We start from the raw sequence: 18,903 nt of genomic DNA, 5'->3' as shown, positions 1-18,903 counted from the left end.
TAATTCAATAAATAAGATTATTTAAGGAACGATTTTACTATTAATTCATAGACAGAAGGCACGAGATTAATGCCAGTAAGTTCGAACATGAAGTTCAACTGATAAACACGGCTTTTTACAAAATCTGGGGAATGATACAGGATTCAAACTTACCTGTATTAACCTCGTTCCTTCTGTCTATCAATTATGAATACTGAAATCATTCCTCAAATACTCTTATTTATGAAAATAAGCCAATTCCTTCAACGACACCGTACTAATTTGAATGACAATTTATTTGTTTGGATTCCGAACACTGGCAGTAGAACCAAAAATGGCGGTGTGTGCCGTCACACTAATAGAGCGTATAGAACTGTTATTGTTATAAGACTAATAACTTATGAATACTACTGAGTGAATACTGAATTATGGAAGCACTCGTTCGAGGTGAGAGCATGGTGCTAGTAATCTGAGAGTTGAACCACAGATTTATTCTCCTTCTTCCTGTGTAAGCTTTAACACTGTCGTTTTTGGATCGCGTATTACGGGGCAGCCGGTATAACATCATCTAGCTGATTTTGAACGGTAAAATAGAAGGAAGGCCTAGGAATAGAAGGAATAGGAATAGTAATAACATTGATCAAATTTATCAGAAAATGTAGTGGAAATTATATTAGTCCTCTTCGTATTCCTCCAAAAATCTTTTCTTCAGTCCTTATGACGGTCCTTAGGATACGAAATCATTTTTTTCAGAACTCGACGTATCATTACCGACTTTAAAAGTAACTGGAGGAATTGATTGATACCAAAACCTTCAGTTTTTTTCAATGACTGTAGAATCCTTCGTCGATGTTTGATAAAATTTTCTTAAACGGTTCTTAACAACTCCCCAAGTCTCTATTGAGGAGATATGGAAGATGGGGACAACTCCCAACAATAAAAGCGATCAAATTGCCATCAGGAAGCTCGTGTACGATTTCGAGCAATGAAAGTGACCAAATCGAATCACACTATTTCAATAGACGATCAACTAGCATACCTTTATTCAGGTCTGGTAAGGCAATTAATTCCCTGCTGCCTAATAAATTTCTAGAAACTTGATAAACCCTTGTATATTAGAAATAGTCTGGTCTACTTCGAGTGACTTTGAATAAAACCTAGTAAAATTACTGATTTCATCAATCCTCTAAGGTCCGCACTAGTTTATGCCAATCATACGAAAGATAATTAATTCATCTCACAAACTCACCCCTATCTTTACAGGTAAACAAACCCTGAGAGGCATCGTACCCCCGGCTGACCTGAACGAGGTCCTCAGAGTGTTCACGAAAGCCGTGGAAGAAGTAAAATTCGCCCACCAGAAGTTGAACGAGACGAAATGCAGCGACGAGGGGAATCCAACCTATCTGACCAGGGTGATGGTGATCACCTTGCACCTGGCCTGCCTACTGCTCAGGCTCATGGAAGACTCGCCGAAGACTGACCATCAACAGATACGTAAGGCCATATACAACTTCGTGACGTTGGACATCAAGGCGAAGAAGGGAAGAAGACTGCTGCATCTGGCCTGTTGTCAAGACGCGTCCCTTCAGTGGACCTACCCGGCCTGTCAGTTTCCCTCGTCGCAGCTTGCCGAGATCATTTTGGAATTTGGTAGGTTTGATTTTTTTTCTTATTATTATAATTTGGGCTCGAAGAACACGAAATCTGTTGAATTTTTAACGGAAGGCATTGCAGGGGTTTTAAAATGAAGCAGCTGCATTGTCATCTTTCAGAGGCTATTTCTAGGATCCGGCTCGAAGGACCAACATTTCGCTGGATCTAAGCGCTTGTTATTAATAGATACTAATACCAATAGACAGAAAGGTAGTCTAGCTGAGTAATATGTCAAGAATAGAGGTCCTCTTACTCAGAACTTATTACTGTTAATCGATTTGTGATTGCCCATATCGATTATTCCCTTAGATTTTTTAATAATCCGTTAAAATTGTGGTTGTTCACTTCAAACCAATTGTAATAACCGGAAGTTGTAGGTTCTCGATTATTTGATATGAAACATTGTGCGGTAGGTACCTACTTCATCATTTGAACTGGACATTATACGCAGACCAGGCACTAAAAGGCACTTAGATACTGCAAATATAGATGCGATTTATTCATTCTATATTTAGAAGATAAATAAAATGGAAATATCAATTTCAAGAAAGCTGATACAATCATAGGCGATAAGAAGACAACTCAGTAGAGTATTCTATGGGTCACGGTCTTATGAAAAGAGAATCAAAGTTAATACCTGTTGATCTTGAGCCTTTCTGTGGGCTTGGAGAGGACCAATTTAAAGCAGCGGTCCAACAATAGGAGTAGAACAATGTAATATTCCTTTGGAAGAACACCGGCCTATGCCTAGAAGCTTTTGAAGCTACCAAGAGCTGAGCTTCGTGTAATGGTGGGACTGCTGACAGGTCACTATCGGTGCAAATATCTTTTATACCGCATTTGTAAGTCAGCAGATGAGGAAGCTGTGGAAGATTCTGTTGGGAATGAGAACACCAAGACATCTGGTGCGCCTCATTCGGCAATTATACTCTTCAGGCACAGCGACGGTAAGAGTCAATGATATCCACTCAGACGAGTTTTCGACAGCTTCTGGAGTAAGACAGGGATGCATTCTGTCTCCTCTTCTCTTTAACATTTACAGCGAGTACATCATGAGAGAGAACTGGAATGGAGGCATTGCAATTGGTGGTAAGAAGATTAGCAATCTACGATACGCTGACGACACATTGATAATAGTCCAAGACGAGGGTGAACTGCGAATTTTAATGCAAAGATTAGAAAACAAAAGCGCAGTATATGGTCTCGAAATCAACAAATCTAAGACCAAGGTGATGATAGTAGATCGCCTCAACAATAACAGTCCAGACATCACAAGGATTGCTGACCTCGAAGTTGTCAACCGCTTCGAGTATCTGGGATCTATTGTGACGAACACCGGCGAATGTGAGCACGAAATTCGAAAGTGCATAGCGATGGCGAGAAACTCTACAGCGAAATTGGCCCGTATCTGGAGGGATACCGCAAGAACCAAGGTTAGGCTAGTCCAATCACTCATTTTTCCTATCGCAACATATGCAGCAGAGACTTGGACATTAAAAATGGCAGATCGACGAAGAATCGATGCATTAGAAATGTGGTGTTATAGACGCCTCCTTAGAATACCATGGATTGCTCGTCGCACCAATGAGTCGATTCTGAGACAACTGGGCATACAAACAAGATTGTCGACCATGGTTAGTCAACAGTACCTTAAATATTTTGGACACATTGCCAGGAGATCGGATGGAATGGAAAAATTAATCATCGAAGGAAAAATCGAGGGAAGAAGACCTAGGGGACGCTCACCATCACGATGGATAGACCAACTTAAAACTCTAACTGGGGAGAATATGCACGAAGCCGTTCATCATGCCCAAGGTAGGGAGTCCTGGAAGCAGCTCGTTCAAAGAGTCGCGACATGATGTCACTACACCCTTACGAGGGCTAGATTAAGAGAGAGAGAGAGAGAGAGAGAGAGAGAGAGAGATGAGATTTTAAGGCTCAGTAAAAAGGAAGTAGAAACATGTTGTGCAAATGTCCTGGGAGAAACACTCATATGGAAAATCCAGTCCTGTATACTCACGAGATAACAGGCTTCTAAGGATGTTAACAGTATCGACGGTCTCCTTGGGTTTGTCTCAATAGGTAGGATTAAGAACAAAAGATCCATGTGGTTAAGCGCGGTCCCAGGGGGGGGGGGTCAAGGGGATATGACCCCCCTCAATCTATCATTCAATAATATATGCGTTTCAAGCAGACAATGTACGAAATGGTCCAATAAAAAACTTGAAGCCCATAATGGCGACCCCCCGCCCAAAATTCAAGGCTAGGACCGCCCTTGCTTGTGGTCGCAGTTATCGGAAGACTAACAGAGCCATAATGACCCCGATTCAATAATAATAATGGTATAACACTAACTGTTTTTTCAAAAAGATACCTTCTTCAACAAAACTACTATGATTTTATTTTTTTTTTGCAGGAGCCCATCCCAACTGCAAAGACGACGACGGTAACACCCCCCTGCACTTGGCAGCAATGGCCTCCCCGTGTCCGCCAGCCGTACCACGTGTCCTTTTGAAACACGGTGCTCACATAGACACAGTGAACAATAACGGTGACACTTTCGCTACCCTGTTGAAAGGTCAAAAAGTGAACGAAGTGGTGGACATAATCAAATATACGAAATTAACTTGTGCTGCAGCCCGCGTCATACAACAGTTCAAAATACCGTACAGGGGCGTGGTTCCGGTAAATTTAGAATCCTTCATTGCTTGCCATTGAAACAACTATAAGGAATAGATTGTGATAAACTGCTATCGTTAGAGGCGGAACGCAAACTGCAATTTCTGCCGTTCAGTATCCAAAATAGAACTAATTAAGAGACATCTGACTTCAATGGATGTGGGAAACACTTGCCTACTTCACATAGCGAGTCCAGTACTGATAATCTTAATTTCAATCCGACCGAGTTGGATTTTTCATGAGATTCAAGCACACAAACTATCACATCACCTACTATAGTACATTAACTGAAATTGACATCTCAATGTACATAGAAATAATCAAATTTACCTCCCCTCCCCCTTTGAGATCAGATGCCAACTGTACTGCGGTTATTTTGGTATGCTTCAACTTTTTATGGTAACACAAATCAGTTAGTCATAGCCCTTATGAAAAAATGCATGAGTGTTTGAGGTTATGCATCGGTACCATTCAAAATTTAACATAATTTAAAAAAAAAAATTAACTGAATTTTAGCGAATTATGTGAATGCTTACTTACCATCTAGTCTCATTAAATTTCTTTCAACTACACAAAGTAATGAAATAAAAGACGTGTACGTTTATATGAACTTACTCAAGTTCTATCAAATGTTTTACATTCATTTTTCATCGATACTCATTTGCACATCCATAATTTAATGACTGAAAAAGCCAATGTAACTTTTGTAGATTCATTTTGTAGCTGACCAAAACTGGATGTAACTTGAGATTAGCACTCAAAATCGTAAAAACATGTTACAATAGTTATTTTGAGTGTCGATCTTAGAATGCCATGGACTAGTGTGCCAGTAGGTTCACCTTGAGATAGGTAGATCTATACCTTAGTTATATAGACAGTAGATTCTAAATTCGTTGAGAGTTAACAATTCGAAATTTTTTTGAGACAATTTAAAATGAGTATGGTAAGTTATGAAATTATATTAATTTCAAATCTAGTAATGAATGAACAATTGTGATATATTGAAATTAAAATTGTATAAATCTAGGTTAATCGTCCAATTTTCATGGTACACATCTGAAGTTTACATCACAGTGTTATCTGATGTTCGTTTGGGATTATTGACTGAGATGCGACGAGAACATCTTTTAGAACAGAATATTTTTGTTCCTTTCATCTCTGAATGTGTGATTTATGTGTGCTGCATAGAGTAAATCACTTTAAATATTAGCTATATGAATTTTGTTAATATATAAAGTAAATGATTATTATAGAACTGTTGTTTTCTTTCAAACTATTCTCACCATTGAACAAAATAAACAGAACAAAAAATCTTGTCTGCTACTAGAAGTTATGAACAAAAATGAGAGATTCCTTAAATAATTATTAGCAAAAAAGTTGAGATATAGGATGTTTCTGTAGTTATCCTATTTTTTTGGTGATGATCATACAAATGTTTATTTATCACAGCTTACTATCTGGAATTTTGTGACAATTTCGATTCTCCTGAAGGTTTCGAGAGAATTGTTTGAAATTTTTTCTTGGAATGGGAACAAGTACAACAAAACTATAAGAAACCAAAAAGTTTAGTGCTAGACAAAAGTTTCTTTTCACATTTTTGCAAACTACCAGTGGTCCACCAAAAAGAAGTTCTGGAGGACAAAAGCGGACACTTCAAGAAAAAATATCACCCTGTGTATTTTCAATGTATTGTAAATTACAAATTGGAATACATATGCCAAATTTCAATTGTATAATTTCTGAAGTACAGATGCTATGAGAAAATGAAACAACACTCTGTATCTCGTCCCCAAAGGCGCACAAATGACAAGAGCTCAAAAGCTCCCGATTTCACTTCAGTGTTTTTCTATTTTATTTTTACTATCCACTACTTTTCAAATTAGAACTTGGCCTTAGGCAATATCACTTCACATGTTCCGCTTTTGATTACTCGACTGTTTGAAATTCATTTATTAGTTATGAATAATAATTCGAATAAAAATCAAAGGTTATTTTCATATGAAATAATAAACCAAATATAATTATTCATCTTTTATTTTACAAAATGTCCAAACAATCTGCAGATTAAAACTAAAAAATAATAACCATTCATGAATGAAATAAACATTCATATGACATTTACACTTTTTTCCATTTTTACTACATCCACTGCAATAGTAGAAAATCAAGAATATTAACACAATTTTAAAAAAGAAAAATACCAACATTCTAACACAAGAAATTGTCGAACTCCATCAATGAAATCTTCAAATGTAAAAACTGGCATCAATGGTCCTTCCATCTATCCTTGCCCTGTCTAAATTTTCTGGAAAATTTGTTGAGGAAAATATTAGTGTCAAGTTGGGAAGTTCTGAAATTTTTCCATTTTTAAACAATGCATTAACAAGAGTGCAAAATAATACATTGAATTTCGGAGTTACAATCTATAAAAAAAAACCTCTGGAAATGCACACCGCACTTTTAGGCTAAAAGTTAGGTAAAAAACCGATTAAACCACAACTAGGAAGCTTAGAACTTTCTAAATATGTTGAACAAGCCTCAGGAATCACTGAAGCAATCATCTGTTTGGCACTCGGTAATCTGCTATACAGGGAGGATATTTTACTGTCGAATAAAAAATTCCTGTAACATTATTTGATAATATTTGAAATAAAGTGGGAAAAAAGAGGAAAATCAAAATGACAGAATCTACTTTTCTTATGATATCTCAATAATCGGCCCTGATAATCTCGATTTGTTTGAACTGCTTGATAATGCTTCTATGCATGCAACTTTTTCTCCATTTGACCGACCTTCCAACTCTCATGGTTTAAAAGTTACCAATACGATCCCATTGAAAAAGTGGCCACCCTGTATACACATTCCATTTCTATAGTGTAGTATGGTTACTGCCGCAGTGGGGTGGGTTTATACACCCATTAGCCGATTCAGAGAGTGATGCATAGCCCATGACGCCATCTCTCGGGCAAGCACAAACTAACCACACACTCCCCTGCCAGTACCCCCAGAGTAGGAGAAACAAAAGTATTTTTGAGGAGAAAAAAAAATGCAAGCGAGTTGTGAAGACAAAAAAATCAGTCATTATAAACCATTATTTGATCACATATCATAAGGTGGCATATGGCAGATTCACATGAATGTACATCATCTCTTGCACTCTTATTGATATAAAATTTATGTAATAAAAACTAAAAAGGTTAATAAAAACCCATAACTCGGTTCAAAGGATACTTATAGCTCTCTCAGCTTGCCACTCATTGGCATACATTACAAGCATAGTTCCTGCACTTTTTTCTTCAAAATGTTGAACTTCTCCAAATTCAGAGAATTTATCGTGCAGCATTTTGTAGCTCGCGCTTGTTGGTAACTAAAAATTCAATTCCATATAAATATAATATCTTCGAAAAGGGTCAGTATTTTATGCATAAATATTATCCAATAGAAAATTCAATAAAATGATTATGTATGTTCAACACCGCTTTGAGAAAAGAGTATAATAGTATATTCTGAAAGTTGCAGAATGGGCTCCTATTCCAACACGAATGTGAAATTCGAAAACGAGCGACGAAGTAGCGAGTTTTCGAACGCATGAGTGTTGGAATTGCCTTCTGCAACGAGTATTAGACGATATTTTCTCTATTTCAGTCAAGTTTTGTGAAATATTGTCGAAATTCAATGAAAAATTCAGATTATATATCCTAGTGACTTTTGTATTGTATCTTGACAGTTGGTGTGACTGTTACGAAAATTGACAGAACACGGTGTTTGAATATGAATTGTACGTTTCGAATTTTGAAATAATTTATAATTACGCTAAAATTCGTGAATTATGTCTGACGAAATCGATTCAACACTACCAGAATTAAGAGAAAAATGCGAATAATGTTGCAAATCATTTCACTATATCCAAATAATATTATATTGACAATTGAAATATCTTGAAATGTGACAGGTGCGGAAGTGTAGACAACTACAAAACGAAAAATATAACTGAAAACGATGCTGTAATGAGTTCATTACAGCACTGTTTTTAGAACTGTAATGAACTCATTATGATACTGAAATAGAGAAATTAATTTTACATCCTAAGATACTGACTTGCCATTTCATATATGACATAAATATAGAGGATCTGCATAGATAATAGTAACATCGTAGTTGTTTTTAAAATTTTTTTAAATCTTACTTATATCCGGTTTAGTACTAGAGTTTCATGAAAGTTGATAATAAACAATTTATGATTGTCAATAGTATTAGTGAGAAGTGATAAAGAGAAAGACAACTACTATGTTCATTTATAAAGACGCTGTATCTCCAGCTCCTAACCTAGAAAATAACTCAAACTTACATTGGATACAACTATTTTCCTCGAGAAACCACTGGTTGACTTTGGCACGTTCACAGCACCCCTAAGGTTGGAATTATCAGAGAGTTTATTATAGGCAGAAGAGTGGTCCCTGTCATTACCGTACCCTCCGTAACCTGAATTCTTATTCCCCGAATCGTACTGGGACGAGAAAGCCCTACTGTTGCCCATATTACCTCCACTACCAAACGCCGCATCAGATCGTCCAAACGACCCCAAACTTGTGGCAGAGGAGCTGTTCATGTTCGTCAGGGCAGCCAACTGACTGGGCGTTTGTACCAGTGGGTTCGATACCAGGCTATTGGCCAGAGATAGATCCCCACCACCTAAAGCGCTACCCAGAAGGTTCCCGGACAGCCCCCCTGCCAAGTTGGCGGCCTGAAGCATACCGCTGCTCCCCAAGTTCGATAACACGGCGGGGTTGATGTTGTTCAAACCGGTTAAGGCGTTAGCGACTTGCAGAGCAGAGTTGGGTACTGCTCCGAGGATCCCGGAACCCAAACCGGTGTTGGATTGCTGGGAGTTCGAAGATGGCAAGTTACGGGACACCTCCCTGAGGGGTTCTCCGTTACTGCCAAGACCCATTCCGATACCTTTCAGCCCTTCGGGTAGTTTGGTACCGTCGTTTACACGATCCATTCGCACTGTCATCTGCCTCTCGTACAAAAATTGATTGTTCAACATCGATATGGCCTGGACAGCTTCCACCGGATGGTCGTATTCCACGACGGCGAATCCTCTACTTCTGCCATCCTTGTCGGTGTGCAATTCCACTTTTTGGATCCTTCCTGCCAGTCTGAATACTTCTTTCAGCTTCTTCTTGTCGACATTGTATTCCAACTGAAAATCAATAATTATAACAGAGTTATGACATTATAAGTGTTCAGGTGCTTATCCTATATGATGTGCCTACTCACATACAGGCGACCTTTCAGTCCAGAACTGTCGATTGGACCTTATGGTGAAAATTTCAAATTCGCTGTACCACAGAGCATTAAATCGAAAGACTGAACCTGAAGACCAAGATCTGATGAATGGATTATCAAGTAACCATTTGTAAGTGTACGAGTTTCAACAACGCAGAGAAATTGTTTTACCAAATGCTGAACAATGACTCAATTCCTCTGATAATCTCTTTTCTATCCACTATTTTAAATCTTTCATAGACCCACTAAATCTCTATATGTATACATATATTTCAATAAATTCCATTGCAAATCGCTCACGTTATGGAGAGAATAGCTCTGATGAGGGGCACAATGGACCATTAGGTCGCAGTGAAACGAAACCTCCTTAATTAAATCTAATTGTAAATTGCTCATTTTCAATTGATAGCACTAAGAAATCCTTTGAAAGTTAGGACTGTCGAATAGAACGATCTTCCTCCAGTAACGTGTATGTGGCGATCGTTCGATTCAAACTGAAGATCTCGTCTTGACGCAGGAGTAGTGTCAGTAGTCTAGGCATTTCAGATTTTCATTATCAGAACAAATCGACAGTTCTGTTCCCAAGGTCGCCAGACCTTCACTAACTACAGTAAATCTACGACTTCAAGCTGCTCACTCAATAATGTCTAATGAATTGGAACAAAATTCTATAGGAAAGCACCCCAATTATATACAGATGATAAACTGTCGAAATATTCTTGTGTTTCCTCGAAAAAAGTTTCACCCCACAATATATAGGTCAAAGTACAACATAATCTTACCCATTCTAGCAGAACAATTATTAATGCCAACTATATAAGACCAATAACTAAAAAGGCATAATTTAATGTGTTAATTACAAATGAAAAAATTTTATCAAAAGATTGGGAAGCAAATCATATTTCTGTACCTAAGATGGCTACGGAAACAGTAACAAGCCCCACCAGCACTTGACTCCATAATAAACTTGCAAAATATTGCTTAACAACGTCCTTACTCAAAATCCTCAATCATATATTTCAAAACTGAAATAATGAACAGAATTTGTCATCTAATTCCAAAATAAAACTACCACCTTAATTTTAATATTCACTCTGCAATTTGCTACTTAAGTATTGTCTGCATAGTTCTATTTTCAAAGAACTGGCCAATAAAGAAAACCATGAAATTCACAAATTCTCCAGACACTGGCACAGAACAAGATTAAAACATTTCAATAAAAAATATACAGATCAACACATTGAATACTCCAACAGTTTACAATCAATTATCCAGACCATCCAATGTTCAAATCAGTTCAAAAAAACTTTGTCGTTCCATCAAATGCAGAAATGTGAAATTTTTCAAGTTCACAGTAGAATTTCACTCAAGTTCACTTATCCACAGAATCTTCACTTATGTTCAACGATATTATCATCTTTTTATTTATAATAGAGACCAATAAAATATTGGTCTCTATTATTTCATGATTTATGATCATCAATGAACATATGTAAGGTTTCCATGGATGAGGATATATTTACTTCAACAAAAGCAGGAATATTATTCATTTTAATGCAATCACCAAAATTACACATAATATATATATCGGAAAGATATAGTGAGATTACAACATTAAGTTTCCTTGTTGGAAGTCCATTATTAAGTTTGCTTACAAGAGATCAAACTGAATTTCAAGAAAGTTATCGAGCACAATATTAAGATTTTTTACTTCTGGAAGGGTCTATAAAATATTGACAACCAAACAATAGTTGCTAACATTAAAATGAAAATGAATTCTTCCCTGTTGATGCTACTCAATCATACTACATTTTCAAAAAGAGAAGATATTCTTCAGAGGAGCAAGCCGTAGGACATATTATGAAACCATTATCAAAATTCCAAGCAGTGTAAAGCGAAGATAAATTTGAGGGTCCTTCGCAAAATAGTGTTCAAAAGAATGGCAAATCACACCGGAACAGAAGTCTTTCAGAATTCTTCAATAACACAAAATTCAAAGAGAGAAGTGCTTAGTAGCTTGAAATTAATAATTCAGAAGAGATATTATTTAGTATCTAATAGTAAATACTGCAAGAGTCCCACTTTTCATTCAGTTTTTTGGGGATAGAGTATTTTTTGGAGTGTGCCAATTCTGATAGAAGTGTCTCAACTCTCAATTGATGCAAATCTTTGTAGAACTTAGAAAAATTGTATTAGATTATAATATTATATATTTGTGATACAACAGAGATAACCATAAGCCAGTTTAATATGAAGATTGACATGTTGCCAATTTTGCAGTAGCCATATTTCGAATGGAAGCTACCAGTGAGTGGGACTGTTCATATTAATGGAACTCTTGAAGGGTCTAGATAATTCTCAAATTAAGAATAAAACATCAAACCATACTTACATTGGCCACAAACACCCTATTACAAAGGGGAAGATCAATTCGCAGAGATTCTAAAAAGCTCGGACTCAAGCCATAGGTATCATTGGTAGCCGATCTACTACCAAAGGAAGAAGAGTGAGAATTTAAACGTTCTTCTCTGTGGAACCTTCCCTCGTCTCTGTTACCACCTCCAGATCCACGTTTCACACTATTTCCATGTTTATCCCTGACGTTTCCAGAATCCTCTTTAATGACCAACTTACGACCCTTTACTTCGAATCGCTGCATCACTTCGAGACATTTCTTAACACAGCTACTATCAGCAAACTCAACAATTCCACAACCCTTCGATTTATCTTTCTCGTCAACGAATAATTCAACAAATTGTACATCGCCAACTTCGACTCTAAATAAATCTTTGAGATCCTGCCAACGAAACTCATAAGGAATATTAGATACATACACCCTGTGACCTGCTCCTTTGTTTCCTCGATCCCTGCCTCTATCAACGCTGCGATCCCTACTATTATCATTATTACGGTTACCCCTTTCCCGATCATTCCTGCGGGATCTGTCACGGGAGCGATCTTTCTCTTCAGCAGAATCATTCCTGAAATGGAAGAAGTCAGATGGAAAATTAACAAATGATAAGGATAAAGTGTAGTTACATTTTTGCAATTTTAAGCTGAAACTAGCTATAATTCAATAAAACGAGCAACTTGACACAAGTCGACCGAAGCCCGCAAAATTACAAAGGACGCCGATATCATAGATTAGTCGATATACGGCTTCATGATGGCGTCCGTCTTCTTCTTGAAGTGTATCTGCAGACCACAAATTATTTCTCTTTTTCTTATTAGAATAGCACTACTTGGCTTTCTCGTTTTTTTATGAAAATCAAGTTATTTTAAAAAATTTCCAAAGGTAGAAACGTGTAATAAATAAAATATACGTTTGTTGGAAAATTTTATTCAACAGATTCAGAGGCATACGCACACAGACATTACGTTTTCAGTTCATTGAATTAAAAATTAAAATATACATTCTAAAAGAAATGAACTTTTATATATTCAAGTCTCCACAATAACTAATTCAAATGAAGAATCGGGCTTCAATAGTCCTACCATCAATACGTGCCCTATCCAAATTTTCTAGAAGAACCATTAAGGAAATCATTAGCCTTATAGTTTCTTTATCTTTTGTCCATACATTGACAAACCCTATATTAGAACTGGGAACAGCTGAAATATCTTGTTTTCTACCTGATGGACTGGGTAATATTCTAACAAGGTAGCAAATTGCTTCATCTAGCTATTGCGCATCAATGTTACTAGAAAATGAGCTCACTAATAAGTTTTAATTTATTCTAATGAAATCTCTTCTTTCTTTTCCGTCCAATAGTTACAAAAAATTTAGGTCACCTCAGATTTTTTGCCAGGTGAATAAAGTAAGGAGCTTCATGCCCAACCTCAGGGGAGATTATTTTTGCCTTGCTTTTAACAGCTTTTTGAATCACCCATAATCTACATCTTTTAAAAGGATACTTATAGCTCTTTCGGCTTGCCATTCGTTAGCATACATGACAAGCATAGTTCCGGGAGCTTTTTCCTCAAAATGTTGCACTTCGCCAAACTCTGAAAACTTTTCAAGGAGCATCTTGAAACTGGCTGAAGCTGGCAACTAAAAAAAAATAATAATTTCAGCAAAAAACTCATATGCGATGAGCGATCCCAGCAACTTCTCGTTCTCATTTGTTTTTTGAGGTAAATGCAGTACAGTAGAATCCATCTTTGGTATTTCGGAAATAGGATTTTATTAATGGCATCGACTAAGAATTAAACAATATCAGACTAATCCTTCTAAACACCTTATGTGGGAAACTGATGGATTTTTTAGGGCGTTTTAATCACTTTTGGAAATTTAGTAATCGTGAACACAATCTAAATTGGGACTTCAATTGCACATAAGTAGAGATAATGAATCAATAAAATCTAAAGAATCAAGAAGCAATTTATTACTGAATCTATTGATCCAGAGAAAATGTGAAATTCTCCTTAGTGAATGTCAACTAAAAATTCAAATGACGAATATTACCAATATATTCACCGACAGTAAGGCGAACCACTATAAAAAAAAATACACCAGGATAGGCACTTAATAGATTAAATGAATTTGTAAATAAATTATTGGGATGCCTACTCTGCAATTACCCCACTGGATTCCTTGCTATGGTAGTATTCAATGAGTTGCCACTGTTCTTTCAAATCTACTTACATGGCTTTGGAACTGCTGACTAACAATGAAACCAGCTTACTTGTTGTGAAAGACCTTTGGCCTGAATATTCAGGAGTACCAATTTTATTTCTATAAAAAAAAACTGCTATTCGATCATCTCATAAAAGATGAAAACCCATATAGCAAAAGAAGAAACAATAAGGTGCACACTTTCAAATTCACAGACAGCTGGAGTATCTGTATGTCAAATTTTGCAATAAATTTTCAAGATTTTGCTGGACCTGGAACTTTGCCCTGTGGTATTCCCATCAACACTATTCCAATTTAGGTCAAGATAATATAAACTTTGACACTGCAACCATTGTGGAATAAAGAGATTTTGTTTATATTTCCAAAAATAACTTGGGCAAATCATCGGACTTGACAGATAGTTAAACATGAGTTGGGAGAAACAAAAGGGATTGGAAATGAGTCAAGTTACACAGAAGAAATTGAAGTTCAATATTTATTGTGCTTAAATATTAATTTTTAAAACATATTTTCCATATAAACGAAGAACACAGTCAATTACACATTTCAAACGACTCATCAAGCCTTTAGGTTGAGAATGAAATACACAAGTATTCCTTGGACCTTAATATAAGAGGATTCTACTGTACTTTAATATCATACAAGTTTTAATAAAACGACGAACTCACATTTGAAACAGAGATTTTCCTCGAGAATCCACTGTTGTTCTTGTTAGAGTTATTTCCTCCTCTCGTATTATTATACGAGTTACTTTCCCTGTCATTGTATCCTCCAAAAGGTGCCTTCTGATTACCTGAATCATACTGTGACGAAAATGATCTGTTATTATCTCTTCCGTTACCAAATCCAGATTCGGAACGCCCAAATGGAGCGGAGGAACTATTCAGGTTGTTCAAAGCTGCTAGCTGGTTGGAAGATTGGACCAGAGGGTTCGACATCAGGCTATTAGCCAAAGAGAGGTCACTTCCACCCAGAGCCCCACTTAAAAGGTTTCCAGTCAGACCCCCTGCCAAGTTCGCCGCCTGTAGCATACCACTGCTTCCCAAGTTTGATAATGCAGCTGGATTGATATTGTTCAAACCGGTTAAAGCATTTGCTACCTGCAGAGCAGAATTGGGTACCGTTCCAAGGATCCCGGATCCCAAACCGGACTGGGAATTTGCACTGGGCAAGTTTCTAGCCACGTCTCTGAGAGGTTCCCCGTTACTTCCAAGCCCCATTCCGATACTCTTCAGTCCTTCGGGTAATTTGTTAGAATCGTACACTCTATCCATTCGAACTGCAATCTGTCTTTCATACAGAGTCTGACCGTTGAACATAGATATAGCTTGGACAGCTTCCACTGGATGTTCGTATTCCACAACGGCAAAGCCTCTGCTCCTGCCATCTTTGTCCGTGTGCAATTCAACTCTTTGAATCCTTCCTGCTAGTCTAAATATTTCTTTCAGCTTCTTCTTGTCGACGTTGTATTCCAACTGAAAATAAACAATTATAACTCAACGATGAAATTTAAAAACCTGAGGTGCTTTTCCTTGCAATGTAGGAGTTAACTATATTTTATTGCATGTTGTGAACTGTGAAGTTTTAATTTTTTACTTCTTTTCAAATCCATGCGAAAGTCTTTATTCTGAATATTCCTAGAACGTGATAAACTATAAACATGTAAAGAACTCCATTATTTCTCGGTGGATAAGCACCTAATTTTTGCAGAAGAGAAACTGTTAAATATTCCTTGTGTTTTCTCAACAAAAAATAATAATAATAAATAAATAACTTTCACCACATGGAATGTAATATAGGGATAGTTGAACTATACTATAAAATAGCCATAGCAAGCAATTTTTCATATCTTTATAAATTATTCAGTGAAGTTGATCGAGCACATAAAGAGTTAATATTTTCAAATCACTTTCAAATCGAGATCTATTGTTTCATTGTCATTTGGATGTATTGGACACGTCATCAATATAAATTGATATAATCATAAATTCACCCAATCTAGTTCGTTCCTGATCACAGGTCTGAATTATTTAGAGACCTTATTTGCATATTTGAAAACTTTTGTCAAAGCAATGTAACCTTTCTTGAGACTCTCATCTATGAGGATATCAATAAATAGAACAATATTAGCATAGTCAAATAGCCCCTTGTTAATGCCAACTATGAAATGGGTATAAACAACCCAAATATGAAAAACCTCCACTGAATTTTAAGAAGAAGACATTTATAAGACAAATGAATCAAGATTCCTTTCCTTAGAAATAAAAAAATTAATTTGGCTTTCGAGTACTAATCGAAATATATCTCTATTGATTATGATAAATAAGCAGAAAATTGTATTGTAGTATCCAAAAGTATGCTACAGATTATCCATCACAAGATCATTGTTGTTGAAGAGATTTAACCTAATATTTCTACTCACAACTCCACAATGGGAAAAGGTTTCAAAACGATAACTGGGGACTAGTGCTTCAGAATTTTTTTTTCTTTTGAATTTCACAATAATAAAAAATTTAGTATTCTGAAGTGAGCGTAGTTAACATTGAAAATTCTGTCCTACGAATATTCATTTCTCCTAGGAAATTGTAAAAACAGGCTATTTAAATAAAAAAAAAAGGTTGAGATGGCTTCTGTGTAATATCAACACCTAAATACCAAAAAATGTGCCACTAAAATACTTCAAATCTCCTGAGGAAATTACACCTTATTCGATTAATTTATTTGTTTCAAGATGAATAACCATGCTCAATTCATAAATATGTATTATTAATTAATAATGACAATAAAGAGTCCCTCAAATTCAATATCTAACTAAAATAATTCTACCCTACCATATTCGTTTAAAAATTCAGCCCACTGAATGCAACACAAAAGGAAAAATAGTGCAATGGGAGAGAACAAAAAAAACACAAAGAATTCCCAACAGTTTAAAAATGATTATCCAGACCTTCAATGTTCAATTGATGAAGAAAATATCTACCAAACTTTATTAGTGAAAAATCTATATATTATCTCTAATAAATATTCAAAAACATGAATTGTCATGATATTCTTGGTTCTACAAAATATTAGTTCTTTTCTCAGTGATGATAAAAGCAACAAAACCACCACAAATTGTTAAAAGCTATGAATTCCTACTTATGCAAAACATACTTCGAAGGAGCCCATAAAAATTTTTCATTTCAAAAATTCAATTATGAAACAATTACAACCCCAAAAGATCATTACAAGATTCAGCTGAAAATGAAGTTATTAACAATTTTCACTAAATTTCAAATTCTAATTGTTTGAAATTTATATTAGACTTTCCTAGAACATATAATTATTACAAGAATTTTCTCCTCTTCCTCCAGATGCATTCAATAAGACTTTAAATACCTTACTGAAGAGAATTTCAAGGCAACCTAAGAAATTTTAATATCATTCCAATACAACAAAAATTTAAATGTTCCTTCAAAATGCAAAGTTTTGAAGATGAATATAATCATTTCAAGACTAATTTTGCATCATTATCATCATTGTTCTCCTTGTTATAACACAAACCATTTTGTGATATGTTTAGTCACATACACATTAAAATGATTTAGAATATTTCAACATCCTTGTTCTGTATATAAATCTAGAGCAAGAAGAAAAATAATAGAAGGGGAAGAAATTGCAAAACACATGAAACTTTTGAAGGGTCTAGATAATTTTCAAATAGAAAAAAACTGAAAACCAGTTGAAATACTTACATTAGCCACAAAAACCCTATTAGAAAGGGGAAGATCAATTCTTAGGGATTCTAAAAAAGTTGGACTTAGCCCATATGTGTTGTCACTAGGAACAGATCGACCAACAAAGGAAGCGTTATGAGAATTGAAACCGCTGTCTCTGTGGAACCTCCCTTCATCTCTATTAGTGACAACTCCACGTTTGGTAATATTTCCTTGTTTGTCTCTGACGTTACCATTATCATCTTTGATGACCAATTTACGACCCTTTACTTCGAATCGTTGCATCACTTCAAGACATTTCTTAACAGAACTACTCTCAGCAAACTCAACAATTCCACAACCTCTCGGTTTATCTTTATCGTCAACGAATAATTCGACAAATTGGACATCGCCAACTTCAATTCTGAACAAATCTTTGAGATCCTGCCAACGAAACTCATAAGGAATATTAGATACATACACCCTACATCCTGATGATTTGGTGCCTCGATCTCTGCCTCTATCAATGCTACGATCTCGAGTATTGTCTGAATTGCGGTTACCCCTTTCTCTATCATTTCGGCGAGGTCTTTCACGAGAACGATCTCTCTCGTCTGATGAGTCGTTAGTCCTAAGTAAATAAAGATATGAAATGCTGTGTGCTGACAAGTGAAAATTTTACTTACATGATAAAATGTTAATCAAAATGTTAATTAAAATTAGGAAATTCACATATACTGTTATTCTCACAATATGGCGTCATCAGTTTTTCAACTGTAAATGAAGCGACGCTACTTTTTCAATACCATAGAATATACTCCAAATGATCAAAATCGTAAAGTTTTATATATTTAAAATAATAAAATTCACAATTATACAATACATTATTCTCGTACACAATCGATATAAATATTAACAGAATTTTACTTACTGCTAATATAAAGCACATTATTTGATTATTGA

The 18,903-nt window shown here is 35.8% G+C and overlaps 3 protein-coding genes across 5 annotated transcripts in view; 1 reads left to right on the top strand and 2 right to left on the bottom strand.

Annotated features, from left to right (window-relative positions):
* Positions 1–5,572, top strand: part of LOC123687722 (protein fem-1 homolog CG6966) — a 65,078-nt gene extending 59,506 nt beyond the window's left edge. For all 3 annotated transcript variants that reach the window (XM_045627058.1, XM_045627060.1, XM_045627059.1), the window contains exons 6-7: positions 1,243–1,632; positions 4,055–5,572. In XM_045627058.1, coding sequence (XP_045483014.1) covers positions 1,243–1,632; positions 4,055–4,356 — 692 coding nt within the window. In that variant the 3' untranslated portion in view covers positions 4,357–5,572. The remainder of the gene's footprint in view (positions 1–1,242; positions 1,633–4,054) is intronic.
* Positions 5,573–6,335: 763 nt separating this feature from the next.
* Positions 6,336–12,787, bottom strand: LOC123687689 (heterogeneous nuclear ribonucleoprotein M-like). Its single transcript, XM_045627056.1, has 5 exons — positions 12,649–12,787; positions 12,002–12,590; positions 8,666–9,523; positions 7,549–7,684; positions 6,336–6,622 (listed from the first exon to the last, which is right to left on the bottom strand). Coding segments are annotated over exons 1-5 (1,644 nt in total). The 5' UTR covers positions 12,651–12,787; the 3' UTR covers positions 6,336–6,563.
* A 146-nt stretch (positions 12,788–12,933) lies between these two features.
* Positions 12,934–18,791, bottom strand: LOC123687706 (myelin expression factor 2-like). The gene is made up of 5 exons (XM_045627057.1): positions 18,627–18,791; positions 17,980–18,571; positions 14,914–15,720; positions 13,525–13,660; positions 12,934–13,131 (listed from the first exon to the last, which is right to left on the bottom strand). Coding segments are annotated over exons 1-5 (1,596 nt in total). The 5' UTR covers positions 18,629–18,791; the 3' UTR covers positions 12,934–13,072.
* Positions 18,792–18,903: the final 112 nt, after the last annotated feature.

The sequence above is a fragment of the Harmonia axyridis genome, chromosome 1 (genome assembly GCF_914767665.1).
Source record: "Harmonia axyridis chromosome 1, icHarAxyr1.1, whole genome shotgun sequence".
Lineage (NCBI taxonomy): Eukaryota > Metazoa > Arthropoda > Insecta > Coleoptera > Coccinellidae > Harmonia > Harmonia axyridis.
Note: the sequence above shows the minus strand (reverse complement) of the source record. Positions and strands in the feature narration are given on the sequence as shown.